General features: G+C 48.3%; 1 protein-coding gene across 1 annotated transcript; it reads right to left on the bottom strand.

Moving 5' to 3' along the window:
* Nucleotides 1-1,087: 1,087 nt before the first annotated feature.
* On the bottom strand, nucleotides 1,088-1,909 carry LOC125555952 (putative calcium-binding protein CML25/26). The gene has a single exon (XM_048718755.2). The coding sequence runs from the start codon at nucleotides 1,788-1,790 to the stop codon at nucleotides 1,299-1,301; it is 492 nt and encodes a 163-aa protein (XP_048574712.1). The 5' UTR covers nucleotides 1,791-1,909; the 3' UTR covers nucleotides 1,088-1,298.
* Nucleotides 1,910-15,045: the final 13,136 nt, after the last annotated feature.

Genomic DNA, 15,045 nt, shown 5'->3' with positions numbered 1-15,045 from the left:
GGAGAGCCTGACATTTGAGGAATGATTTAATTTTTGCTAAAGGTAAAGAATACATCTAAGCCTCTGTGAATTTTGTACAAAATTACTTGGCTTCCATTTCGTCTTGCCAAACAAAAGCGCAGGGAGTGATAAGTAAAGAAAGGCAAGGAATTGGAGGAGGGCATTCAGGTTTCGAATAATGTGGAGAGGAACCTCCTAACGCGGAGTTTTTCAAGATTAACGTCGATGCAAGTTTTGTGGAGGCAATCAACGCCGCGAGTGTGGGGGTGGTTGTCAGAAACCATGTTGGAGAAGTAGTAATTTCCTCTTGGGATTATATTGGAGCCTGCTATAGCGTTGAAGAAGCGGAACTTAGAGCGGCAATCTCCGGATTGTATATCGGTATCACAATTCACAAACCCATCATTTTAGGAACTGATTGTTCTTTTGTAGTTGGTGTTCTAGGAAAGGATATTTTTGAAAAATCTCCCCTTGTTGACCTTAAGAAGGAAGCATTGAGTATTTCAAAGATGCTTGCGAATGTAAAGATTTCCAATATTAGCAGGGAAGCTAATATGGTGACGCATGAGATAGCTAAGTTTAGTTTTAATAATAGGTCTGACAGTGTTCTTATTAATAGTGTTTCGGCCTGTGTGGCAGATGCTGTAATGAATGATTGTATAAAGATTCTAATTTAATTAATATATGGGTGTGGTTAAAGAAAAAGAAATCTTACACATCATGTTGACACCATCATATTAGTTGCTAAACGGGAATTTTAAAAGTGATTTATCTCGCAAACCGTTAATCCGATTAGCGACCTTTCTTTCATCGGTGGGTTCTCCGCCTTGACGAATGAAATCGGACCGTCTACCAGGCCAGCGGTTTGAGATTCTTTTTAAATTCAAACTTTAAAGAATTTTTTGGTGATGTCATGCTCATGTGTTAGTGTTGCATGCAAAGGAGAGAAGGAAGTGAGTTGCCCCATGAGAAGGCCAACATGCGGCGCCAATATCCTTTATTATCTATTCAAAAAAGAGTAAACAGAGGGTTTACCATTTGCTTAAACTAATCACGAACAAGATTCTTATCAATGAGCTAGAGGTCAAATAGGAAGAGGTATGAGCTTATTTACAACATGACACCCTCAACTTCTCTTCATCATCAAAATTGAAAAGATAAAGAAGAACAAACAAAAGTTAAGCATCACACCCAAACCCCCAGCATACAATTGAAACATCCACCATGTGAACAAGTGCAACCACATGTCAAAAACACAGAAGAAAAAAGCGAACGAATGAAATGAAACCAACCGTCCTTTACAAATTGGCCATCATCATGACCCTGAACTCGTCGAAGGAGAGGACGCCGTCGCCGTTGAGGTCGAACCTGCAGATCATAGCCCTGCACTCCTCCAGCCCCATCTTCTCGGCCCCCAGCAGCTTGCCCAGCATCCGCCTCAGGCTCGCCGGCGTGATCCTGGCGCCCTCCTCCTCGCCGCCCCCCGTCGCGTACATCGCGAACGCCTCCCTTAGGCACCGCCGCCTCACCTCCTCGTCGTCGCCTCCGGCCGCCCCACCGTCGTCTCCGGCGGCGGCGAGGCCGAGCCGGGAGAACTCCTCCTGGTCCAGCAGCCCGTCGCCGTCGGCGTCCACCGTGGCCAGGATCGCCGCCGCCTCCTCCTCGGACACCTCCTCGCCCAGCGCCGCCGTCATGGAGCCGCGCAGCTCGGCCGCCGACACCTTGCCGTCGCCGTCCTTGTCGAAGGCGGCGAACACCGACGACGCCTGCGCCACGGCCTCGGCCACCATCCGTGAATGCTCAATCTTGTTTGCTTGCTGGCTTCTCTGTGACCTCTATGTATCTTGCTGGTGAACTGCTCACAACCTTATATCACGTGGCTTGATGGACATGGTGTGGCGCATGGGTGTTGATGCTATATATGCTGGTACGGGCCCTGTACGGGCAGAATGTCAAATAATTCCAGAGAGTTCAGGCTTAGAACCTTCTCCATGACCGTGGCAACGCGTCAGCAACGCTATCAGGTTCCGTGGATATGCGCGTAGCCGTAGGGTTACCAGCAGCTTTCTGTGTGCTGCGAACTGCGATGCATCGTGCGTCCTTCATTCCCAGTGCGTTAATTAATTAATTAAGCGTCACAACAAAGCTCTAGTACAAAATGATTATTTTTGCATTACTTGACTTCGAGGGAATATTTCACGTCAAACATTGGTATCGAATTTCTTTATTTTTGCTATACTATACTATATATTTGGGTTTTTTTAGAGATCATTTTTTCATGGTATTGAGAAAATTCCCAATACCATTGGTTTGTGAAACTCACAGAAATCTTTTTGGGTCTTTACTTAAGGCAATTCTGTTAAGAGTCTCTCGTTTCATGCTTTCCCATGATGGGTCATTGTTTTCAAGATTGTGTCCAAAATCATTATTTTGACCAAATTTCGAGGATGTGGTTAGTACTTTCCAAGTTTCTTCTGTTTTGCCATGGTTCCATTTCAGGGTAACACTTTTATACCATTATATAGTGTACGGATAATTTTGAATATTGATCACTGGATGAGGCCAGTATGATGGTACAAATGTGACAAATCCAATCACTATTAGTCATTGAATATCATCTCCATCCATCGAATTCTGCCATATGTATTATCTTGAAGATTGAGAGCTTAAGCACAATGTACAAATCTCAAAACACAAACACTTCTTTGTTTTAGAGTATTCCATGCTTAAGTTCTCCAAGCCTTCTTTTGTCACTAAATGAATTATCATTATGTTTTAACTTTATGGTTTACAATGTATAATATGCACAAACCTCAAACCAAGGCACTCCTCGGTTGTTCTAGACTTTACCACGCTTTATTTCGTCATTTTTTTTGACATTTACTCTTACTTTATGATTCATTTTAAAGGCTGACCACAACTTTATGAAGTCCACTTGTCTTAGCAAATGCAATACTTCATGCATAAATTACTCCAGACTTGCATGTTTACCTCTTATGACTTCGTATGTCAATATTCATTTGTATGCCGGTTATCTGATTTCTCACATGCAACACACATGTACCTTACTAGTACATATGGCAGCAAAATGTGGTTTCCCATTGGGAATAGAGTGTCGCAAATTGACAATACATCATCGTTTATTTATTTATTTTTGTGAATACGCCATCGTTTATTTCCCTTGTAACCGCCAGATATACAAATATCTTGATGAGAATCCCACAAAGAAAGTATTCATGAGAAATAGAACTTTTGTCTCTAAACTATTGGCTGAATCTACTTTTGATCCCTAAGCTTTGAAAGTAAAAAAAACTTTACTCTCAACTCCCAGAATCTCGGGGTCTACTGCCTTTCAGCGTCATCCATGCTGAAATTCACCATGACCATTGTCTACTGGCCTACAGACCACTCCAAGAAGGACGAGTTCTTTGCTGAACTCTGTGTTGTCTCACTGACACCGGGTTCCCGGCTGTTCGCACTCGGCCACTCTAATCATGTTTATCGCGTCTGTGACAAAAACAACAACACCAACATTAAAAGAAGTCATCTTAACTGGTCCGGTAGCACCCTTGAAGATTGTTATCTCAAAGGATTCCACTTGTACAATAGTCGATTCATATGGAGTAATGAAAGAGAGAACTCTACCATGAGCAAGGTCGATAATTTCTTCTGCAATGATAACTGTGACGTTTCCTTTGACGGTCATATCCTCCACGCCTTATCCTCCTCGCTCTCCGACCATTATTCGCTCTTGCTTGCTAGCAGCCGCGGTCAGAGGAAGCCGAGATCGTTCAAATTTGAGTGCTTCTGGACGCGCATGCCAGGGTTCTCCTACGTGGCCCTTCAAGCATGGAATGAACCTTGCACTCGTTCTGATCCATATAGGATCCTTTTCCACAAGTTGCAGCACACTAGTAGGCGCCTCCGGATGTGGAGCAGGTCCCTTCTCTCCAACACCAAGCTTCAACACCACATGGCCCTAGAGGTCGTTCTTCACCTTGACTTGGCCATGACGACCCGACAGCTTTCACCGGAGGAGCTTAGAGCACGGCTCAGTCGGCGTGCCATTGCACTTGTCGTGCTTGAGAGGTCGCAAAAGAAGCAATTGTTGGGAACGTAGTAATAATTCAAAATTTCCCTACGTGTTACCAAGATCAATCTAGGAGATGCTAGCAACAACAGAGAAGGAGTGCATCTTCATACCCTTGAAGATCGCTAAGCGGAAGCGTTACAGGAACACGGTTGATGGAGTCATACTCGCGGCGGTTCAAATCGCGGAAGATCTGATCTAGCGCCCAACGGACGGCGCCTCCGCGTTCAACACACGTACAACCTGGGAACGTCTCCTCCTTCTTGATCCAGCAAGGGGAGAGGATAAGTTGAGGGAAAACTCCGGCAGCACGACAGCGTGGTGGTGGAGCTTGCGGTTCTCCTGCAGGGCTTCGCCAAGCATTACGGAGGAGGAGGTGTTGGAGGAGGGAGGGGCTGCGCCAGGGGAAGGGGTGGGGCTGCCCTCTCTCTCCCTCACTATATATAGGGGGGAAGGGGGGAGGAGGAGGCACCCTAGGGTTTCCCTAGGGGAGGGTCGACGGCCACAGGGGAAACCCTAGATGGGTTTGGGCGCCCCAACCCCTAGGAAACTTGCCCCCCAAGCCGAGAGGGGCGGCTGCCCTAGGGGAGGCGCCCCCACCTCTCCAGGTTACGTGAGATGGGGTGGGAGGGGCGCACAGCCCCTTAGTGGGCTGGTGCCCCCCCTTCCCTTGTCTCATAAGGCCCCCCAACGCTTGCCGGGGCCTCCGAAACTCCTTTCGGTCACGCTGGTCATCACCCGGTACTCCCAGAACAATTCCGGACTCCAATACCCTTCGTCCAATATATCGATCTTCACCTCCGGACCATTCTGGAGTTCCTCGTCACGTCCGGGATCTCATCCTGGACTATGAACAACCTTCGGTAACCACATACGATTCCCATTACAACTCTAGCGTCACCGAACCTTAAGTGTGTAGACCCTACGGGTTCAGGAACCATGCAGACATGACCGAGACACCTCTCCGGCTAATAACCAATAGAGGGATCTGGATACCCATATTGGCTCCCACATGTTCCACGATGATCTCATCGGATGAACCACGATATCGGGGATTCAGTCAATCCCGTATACAATTCCCTTTGAACATTAGTATGTTACTTGCCCGAGATTCGATCATCGGTATCCCCATACCTCGTTCAATCTCGTTACCGGCAAGTCTCTTTACTTGTTTCGTAACACATGATCCCGTGGCTAACTCCTTAGTCACATTGAGCTCATTATGATGATGCATTATCGAGTGGGCCTAGAGATACCTCTCCGTCATACGGAGTGACAAATCCCAGTCTCGATTCGTGCCAACCCAACAGACACTTTCGGAGATACCTGTTGTGCACCTTTATAGCCACCCAGTTACGTTGTGATGTTTGATACACCCAAAGCACTCCTATGGTATCTGGGAGTTGCACAATCTCATGGTCTAAGGAAATGATACTTGACATTAGAAAAGCTCTAATAAACGAACTACACGATCTTGTGCTATGCTTAGGATTGGGTCTTGTCCATCACATCATTCTCCTAATGATGTGATCCCGTTATCAACGACATCCAATGTCCATGGTCAGGAAACCATAACCACCTATTGATCAACGAGCTAGTCAACTAGAGGTTTACTAGGGACATGTTGTGGTCTATGTATTCACACATGTATTACGGTTTCCGGTTAATACAATTATAGCATGAACAATTGTAAGGGAATATTTATCCCCAAGGTGTTTTGGTGATTGATGACAATGCATTTGCGGACTAATCGTGTGTCTCGAGTATTTCAGATATTTCATTACTAGGCACAAGACGGTTAGGAGCCCCTCGAAGGTTATTGAAGATGGTGTTTTTCTACGTTCCTTTTTCGGTGGATTTGAGTCATAGGAAAGCCGTACTATTAAGAGGGGGTCCGCTTTGGAAAGGTTTGGGTGGAATCGTCACGTACACGTTTACTCCTCTTTGCACCGGCTTTCCCTTAGCACTTTGGAGCATCCTCCGTTTCTTCGTGTTTGTGCAAAAAGAAGAATTCCTAATGTTGCTGTTCTGAGGCTTGCGGTAGTACTGCTCTTCGGAGCGATAGTACCGCAGGCCCCTGCGGTAGTACCACATGCCTTTGCGGTAGTACCGCTCCTTGGGAGCCATAGTACTGTGAGTCCTGGTCCGGCACAACACCATTAGCGGAAGTAGGGGCGGATGTAATTTTTTACATACGCTCCCTGCGCGGTAGTACCGCTTGCCTTCAGCGGTAGTACCATGTCGGATTTTTGCACTATTTGAAAATCAGCGGAACTGGCCACGTACGTTTCTTTATTTGTCCACGGCCTTCCCAGGCTGGTCCAACCCTGCCTTGTGGTAGTACCGCAAGGGGGTGCGGTAGTATCGCGCGGGCGGCAGTACCGCTCCAGCTTCGTTGCTATAGGCCTGGGTTAGCTCTTGCCGTGGCCACGGTAGTACCGCGGTTCGCTGCGGTAGTACCGTGAGCCCTTGCGGTAGTACCGCTTGGCTGGCGCGGTAGTACCGCATGTCGCGGGCTGGTTAAGTGGATAACGGTTGGATTTGTCTCTCCACTATATAAGGGGCATCTTCTTCTCCGAATTGACTACCTCTTCCAACCCTAAGCTCCATTGTTGCTCCAAGCTCCATTTTCGCCCGATCTCTCTCCCTAGCCAATCCAACTTGTTGATTTTCTAGGGATTGGTTGAGAAGGCCTCGATCTACACTTCCACCAAGAGAAATTCGATTCCCCCCACTAATCCCTTGCGGATCTTGTTACTCTTGGGTGTTTGAGCACCCTAGACGGTTGAGGTCACCGCGGAGCCATATTCCATTGTGGTGAAGCTTCGTGGTGTTGTTGGGAGCCTCTGATAAAGTTGTGGAGATTTCCCCAACCTTGTTTGTAAAGGTCCGGTCGCCGCCTCCAAGGGCACCAATAGTGGAATCACGGCATCTCGCATTGTGTGAGGGCGTGAGGAGAATACGGTGGCCCTAGTGGCTTCTTGGGGAGCATTGTGCCTCCACACCACTCCAACGGAGACGTACTTCCCCTCAAAAGGAAGGAACTTCGGTAACACATCCTCGTCTTCACCGGCCCCACTCTTGGTTATCTCGTACCTTTACTTGTGCAAGCTTATTTGTGTTATTTCCCTTGCTTGCTTATGTGCTTGTTGTTGTTGCATCATATAGGTTGCTCACATAGTTGCATGTCTAGACAACCTGCTTTGATGCAAAGTTTAATTTGGTAAAGAAAAGTTAAAACATTTAGTTGCCTATTCACCCCCCTCTAGTCAACTATATCGATCCTTTCAATTGGTATCAGAGCCTCGTCTCTTTACTAAGGACTTTGTCGTCCGAAGAGTATGGTTGACACCGTAGACGGTGTGGAGGAGCACTCCGGTGTGAATCCGATCTCGTCTACGGGCGATGGGGGGAACCGCGGTCTCTCGTGAGGAATTCAATGTGGCTTTGGAAACATTGAAAACCTCCATGACGACTGAGGTTGAAAGCATGTTTAATAAATTCATAGAAGGGCTTAAACTTTCCACCGCACCGTTGAAAGTGAGTGATCCCACTAACAAGGTGACGGATGCTAACTCCGACAAGGGGGAAGCTACAAGTGAAAAGGTTCCTTCTTCTAGTGGTAAAAATGGCACCGGCCTCTTTGCCCATGTGGAACCTCCACTTGTTTATGGTGGACCGATTCCTTCCACTCATTTGAATCATGCCGGTCCTCCCACTAAGATTGTGAAAAATGAGGACTTTGATTCTTGGGTCTATCATTTCGAGCGTCATTTAAATCATGTGAATACTAATCTTTGGAGAATCATTGAAGAAGGTTTCTATCCGCATGACCGAAGCAACTTCACTCCTAGAGAAGCCGCGGATAATCAATTCAATGAGAATGCTCTCTTCATCATCCAAGATGCAATTCCACCCGAAGATCTTCCTCACCTCCGGCCCTTCGCCATGGCCAAAGATGCATGGCACCAAGTTGTTTCCCTCTATAGGGGAAGCGCAAGCATTCAACGCTCCAACTATGAAGTGGTGCAAGATGAAGCCGATGAGTTTGCAATGAAAGAAGATGAAGAACCTCGTGAGCTTTATCGGAGAGTAACCAAACTCGCGGTCTCACTCCGAGATCATGGGAGCAAGGATACAGATGACAATTGGATCAAGCGCAAATTCCTCAAGGCAATGATGCCTTACCACAAGGCCATGTCCTCCATCATTCGTCAAAGGCCGGACTTCCACACCTTGTCCTCAAGTGAAATGTTGGATGAGTTTGTGGCTATGAGCATCTTGGACAAAACCGCCGACAATGCGGTGCTACGTTCTCAAAGAGCAAAGAAGCCCAACCTTGCATTAAAAGCCAAGGTTAGGGTGGAAGAAGAGGACGAAGAGGAAGAAGAGGAGAGCAACCCCGAAGATACAAAGTGTAAGTGCATCTAGTGCCACCCCTAGTTGGTTTTGGAGTATTGACGACAAACCTGGTTGAGGGACTAATGTGTTTGTGAGAATTGTAGGATAACACAGGTAGTAGTCCCTCATTGATTTGGTTTACCTACCGGAGATGACCCCTAAAAATGTGTGAAAACATTGAAGACTATGGTGGTATGTGAAGATATTCACATTGAAGACTATGACATGAGAAGACATCGCATGAAGACTTTGGAGCGCGAAGACATAGTTGTTTCGTAGTTTCATCTTCTTCTTTGTTGAGTCATAGGAACCACCGTACTGTTAAGTGGGGTCCAAGTGAACATAGTCAGAATGACTAAAGTGATGCTCAACCAAATCCTAAGTCTTCGAGCGAAGACAATGAGAGCAAGTCTTATCCAGAGCTAGATAAGTCAGCTTTACTTGTAGCCCAAGTTAAGCTGTCGCGTGTGTTTGAAATCTGACCGTTGGAACACGTGTCAGTTCCTTAGTGACCCAGGGTCATTTCGGACAAATCAGGTCGGGTTGCCTAGTGGCTATAAATAGCACACCCCCTACACCATAAATTGGTGGCTGCTCAGAGTTAGCGCACGACTTTTGTCGTTTGAGAGCAACCCACCTCGAAGCCTTTGAGAGAGAAATCCTTGCGAGGACAAAGCCCTAAACACCCAGAGCCAAAGAGTGTTAGGCATCACTGAAGTCTTCCTGTCTGTGTGATCTGAAGACTTGTTACACTTGAGGACTGTGAATCCTCCAGCCAGTTAGGCGTCGCATTCTGAGCATCCAAGAGTCATTGTGGATCGCTGGTGAACGAAGTCTGTGAAGGTTTGGAAGTCTACCTTGAAGACTTACCTGAGTGATTGGGCGAGGACTGTGTGTCCTTAGCTCAAGGGGAATAAGGTGAAGACACAGTCTTCTGAGTTAAATCTCAGCCTCCCTAACGAGACGTACAGTTGTCACATCAACTGGAACTGGTCCAACAAATCCCTTGTCTTCACCAAGCAACTGGTTCTATCCTTTCCTTCTCTTTATTTATAGTTGGTCCTTGTGGAGTCATTGCCTGATTGCATTATCTATTTGTCTTCACTATGTGACTGTTTGTTCTGATTGGCTTCATACTATCTTCCATCCCGATCCATACTGCCTAGCTGCTATTAGTCTTCGTGATTTCACTTCATTGTATACTTGACTATGGCTTGCCTAGTGTAGTCTACCTTTCGCTGCATGTTAATAGGTTCATTTCTATCGTTTGTCTTCGAAACTTCCATATTTTGAAGACTTCAATAAAAATCGCCTATTCACCCCCCTCTAGTCGATAACTAGCACTTTCAATTGGTATCAGAGCAAGGTACTCCCTTGTTCTGTGTGATTCGGTTTAACCACTTGGAGTTTTAGCTATGTCGACTGCAGGGATAATCAAAGTCTCCGCTGCGTGCCCCATCTTCGATGGAACTGAATATCCCTACTGGAAGAATAAGATGCGCATGCATCTTGAAGCCATTGATGTCGACCTCTGGTATGTCGTCAAGAATGGCGTTCCCAAGACTAGTGAAGGTGTCATCCCTGCTGATGTGAAGAAGTTCGTTCAACTGGATTCTACTGCCAAGAACATCATCCGTGGTCATCTGACCAAAGGACAGTATGGCCGTGTGAGTGCTCTGGAAACATCGAAGCTAGTCTGGGACTGGCTCTCCAAGGTCAACGAAGGCGTCTCAACCCAGAGAGATCAAAGGATCAGTGTCCTTCACAACCTCTTCAACCACTTCAAGAGAAACGACAATGAGAATGTTTAGCTCACGTTTGATTGCCTCACTGACATCACAAATGAGCTTCAAGCTCTCGGTGCTACTGAGATCACCAAACATGAAATCGTTAAGACGCTCCTGAGATCACTTGACAGCTCGTTTGACATCCTAGCCCTGATGAGGGAGTCCTGGATTAGGGGGTGTCCGGATGGCCGGAGTATACCTTCAGCCGGACTCCTGGACTATGAAGATACAAGATTGAAGACTTCGTCCCGTGTCCGGAAGGGACTTTCCTTGGCGTGGAAGGCAAGCTTGGCGATACGGGTATGTAGATCTCCTACCATTGTAACCGACTTTGTGTAACCCTAACCCTCTCCGGTGTCTATATAAACCGGAGGGTTTTAGTCCGTAGGACAACATACACAACAACAATCATACCATAGGCTAGCTTCTAGGGTTTAGCCTCTCTGATCTTGTGGTAGATCTACTCTTGTATTACCCATATCATCAATATTAATCAAGCAAGACATAGGGTTTTACCTCCATCGAGAGGGCCCGAACCTGGGTAAAACTTCGTGTCCCTTGCCTCCTGTTACCATCCGGCCTAGACGCACAGTTCGGGACCCCCTACCCGAGATTCGCCGGTTTTGACACCGACATTGGTGCTTTCATTGAGAGTTCCTCTGTGTGTTCGCCGTTAGGCTTGATGGCTCCTATGATCATCGATAGTGATGCGGTCCAGCGTGAAACTTGTCTCCTCGGACAGATCTCTGTCTTTGGCGGCTTTGCACTACGGGCCAATTCACTTGGCCATCTGGAGCAGATCGAAAGCTATGCCCCTGGCCGTCAGGTCAGATTTGGAAGTTTAAACTACACGACTGACATCCGCGGGGACTTGATCTTCGATGGATTCGAGCCACTGCCGAGCGCGCCGCACTGCCACGACGAGCATGATCTAGCTCTGCCGCCTAACAGTGCCCTGAAGGCCGCACCCGCATCGGCTTCGACCCTTAATTCGGAGCCAACTGCGCCAATCAAGGATGGGTGGTTGGACACCGCCTCGGGGGCTGCGATCCTAACGGCGATCGAGCTGAACACCAGCCCCGCACTCCGCGAGACTCGTGATTCCAAGGAGCCGGACTCCTCTCCGGACTCCGAACCATTCGCGCCTCTGCCGATCGAATCCGATTGGGCGCCGATCATGGAGTTTACTGCCGCGGACATCTTTCAGCACTCGCCCTTTGGCGATATTATGAAATCACTAAAGTCTCTCTCTTTATCAGGAGAGCCCTGGCCGGACTACGGTCAGCGAGATTGGGATACGGACGATGAAGAAATTCAAAGCCCACCCACCACCCACTTTGTAGCCACTGTCGACAATTTAACCAACATGCTCGACTTCGACTCCGAAGACATCGACGGTATGGACGCCGATGAAGGAGACGATGAAGAACCAGCGCCTATTGGGCCCTGGAACGCCACCTTGTCATATGACGTATACATGGTGGACGCACCAAAAGATGACGACGGGGAGCGGAAAGATGCACCGAAGGCTTGTTCCCTCGAAAAGCAGTCAAAGCGGCGACGCAAGCGCCGCCACAAATCCCGCCTCGACAGAAATAGCGATCACACAGACCCAGCGCTGGAGCAGGGCGAACCGCTGCCGGACAACGGCAATCTGGATAATCAAACCGAACAAACAAATCCTATCAAGGATAATGGTCCGGACGACATAACGCCAGACAGGCACCCGGAGCAGCAGACTGCCCGTAAAAGGCTCGTTGCCACCGCGAGGAGTCTGAAAAAGCAGAAGCAAAGGCTCAAGGCTGCGCAAGACACACTCCACATCAGATGGAGTAAAATACTCAACACAGCAGCGATGTACGACGACAATCGCCCCTCCAAGAGCTACCCAAAGCGGAAGCTGCTACCTGAATTCGATGAGGAGGCCTCAGACCCCCCACAACCAAATATCAAAGCAGCCACCTGGTCGGATAGACGACCCCTCTATCAACACAGAGCGGCATATAACGCCACTCACAATACAACACCCGACCCATGCGAGGGCTCGCACCCAAAGGACGGCGCAACAAGATCCATCTATGGACCACGCAAGCGCGCCCCAGCATACAATGCAACACAACAAACATCTAAACAACGCGGTACACCCAGCTACAGTGGTGCCGCACACCCCCTATGTTTCACCGATGAGGTGCTGGACCATGAATTTCCAGAGGGATTCAAGCCCGTAAACATAGAGGCATACAACGGAACAACAGACCCTGGGGTCTGGATTGAGGACTATATCCTTCATATCCATATGGCTCGAGGAGATGATCTCCACGCCATCAAGTACTTACCCCTCAAGCTCAAAGGGCCAGCTCGTCACTGGCTCAAAGGCCTCCCCGAAAGCTCCATTGGAAGTTGGGAAGAGCTCGAAGACGCCTTTCGGGCAAATTTTCAAGGGACTTATGTCCGACCTCCAGACGCGGACGATTTGAGTCATATAACTCAACAGCCCGGAGAGTCAGCCCGAAAGCTTTGGAACAGGTTTCTTACTAAAAAGAACTAGATTGTCGACTGTCCGGATGCCGAAGCCTTGGCAACTTTCAAGCATAGCATCCGTGACGAATGGCTCGCCAGACACCTCGGCCAAAATAAGTCGAGAACGATGGCCGCATTAACAAACCTCATGACCCGCTTTTGCGCGGGTGAGGACAGCTGGCTAGCCAGATGCAGCACCAGCGACCCCAGTACATATGAAGTTAGAGATGGAAACGGGAAATCACGGCGCAACAACAATAACAAACGCCAGAATAAATAAGACAGCACGAAGGGCACGGCAGTAAATTCCGGATTCAAAAGCTCTCGGCCAGGTCAAAAGCCGCCCCCTAAAGGCACCAGGGATGAACTATCCAGCCTCAACAAAATTCTGGACCAAGTATGTCAGATCCCTAGTACCCCTGGTAAACCTGCTAATCATACCCACAGAGAATGTTGGGTCTTCAAGCAGTCCGGCAAGCTCAACGCTGTACACAAGGGGGAGGATACACCAAGTGAAGACGAGGACGAGCCTCCCAAGCAAGACACGGGGGAACAAAAGAAATTTCCACCAGAAGTCAAAACAGTAAACGTGTTACACGTGATCAAGGGAAAAAACAACACGGCACTCCCAAGAAAATATACCCAAGTGCCTGTCACCGCAAAGTCCTGCCACTGGTTGTCTCAACCGATCACTTTCGACCATCGCGATTACTCAGCAAGTATCCGACACGCAGGATGGGCTGCCCTGGTATTAGACCCAGTAATTGGCGGATATCACTTCACACGAGTCTTGATGGACGACGACAACAGCCTAAACCTAATATATCAGGATATAATCCGCGGGATGGGGTTAGACCCAACACAAATTCGCCATAGCAATACTACCTTTAAAGGAGTAACGCCAGGCCTAGGGGCTCGTTGTACGGGCTCCCTCCTACCACAGGTGATATTCGGCTCCCCCGATAACTTCCGTCACGAGTACTTAACCTTCCACATCACTCCGTTTCAAAGTGGCTATCAAGCACTGCTCGGACGCAAAGCTTTCGCTCGCTTTAATGCAATACCACAGTACGCCTCCCTCCCACTCAAGATGCCCGGTCCACGTGGCATCATTTTAGTGCACGGAAATATCAAGCGATCTCTGCGCGCCGAAGAGAGTGAGGCTGCCTTGGCAGCCGCACACTAAAGGCGCCCGGGCCAGCGAAAGCATCCAATAGGTCGTCAAGACCTCAGACACAACTAATCGAGTCCGGCGCCGCTACTTATACCGAATAAATGGTCACACCCCTATTTGTCAATACAAGGGGCTCAGCGCGCGCAGACAAGTGGCAATTTCTCCCCATCTTGAATTATACATGGTTTCCTTAAAAAACTATCTTTTTGCACGACAACTTTTTCACATAAATTCCTCTCTTTTACAGACGATCATCGTGCTACACCCGTCCAGGATACGACACAACGGAGACACAGGCGCAGACGCGCAGCAGGGACCCGCTCCAAGGATTCTTTTTAGATTAAGACCCTGCGTAAACCTTTTTTACTGTCTCTTGTTGATACATATCCACCGTTGAGAAGGATGCTGACGTCTTGGCATGTGGCCACGCCAGAACAATGCACGTACCTGGACATAAGGGGCTTCTTACAAAGGCCATTTTTAGGCCCGGTTTATACCACTAAGACCGAATACCTTAGGGAGTGTTCGGCGTCGCGAGTTTGGCCTTATATGCATCAGCTCCGAATCATTGTCTTTGGTCAAATGTTGGGTTTGCCCGGCTCCTATGTTTTGGTGCCTTACGTTCCGCTTTACCGGCTAAGGTAGCACCAGGAGAACTACTGCGATTGTGCCCTGGTTCATCCGGACGAGCACCTCAGTAGAGAAAGCCGAAATCTGATTGTCATGATATAGCGTGAGACTGGTCAACCACTCGATGACCTGTTGGAATGTTAGAATTCCTCCGCCTTAACGAAGGGCCGTTTTCCGGCCAGGCATGTACGCACCCCGGGATCGGGAAAGTGCGGAGCCACCAGGGGCTATTTAGTAGCCCCACTGTCAAACTCCTATGGCTAAGTGAAAGTGCTAAAGCATTATAGTCCGGTTGCCTCGCTCGCTCCACTATCACCTCTTTAATAGGACCAAGACGTTGGGTTAAGTGTGAATGCGTGTTTTTGCGAGCACCTTCGCATTATATGCGTGAGGGTTGAAGCCGACGGCTGCAATCTTTCAGGTTATACACATGTATACATAAA

This window comes from Triticum urartu, chromosome 5A (genome assembly GCF_056163025.1).
Source record: "Triticum urartu cultivar PI428250 chromosome 5A, HENAU_Tu73, whole genome shotgun sequence".
Classification (NCBI taxonomy): domain Eukaryota; kingdom Viridiplantae; phylum Streptophyta; class Magnoliopsida; order Poales; family Poaceae; genus Triticum; species Triticum urartu.
This window is presented reverse-complemented; position numbering and strand designations above follow the sequence as displayed.

Excerpts from the sequence above, each read along its gene's own strand:
- LOC125555952 (XM_048718755.2), bottom strand. The coding sequence starts at position 1,790 with ATGGTGGCCGAGGCCGTGGCGCAGGCGTCGTCGGTGTTCGCCGCCTTC.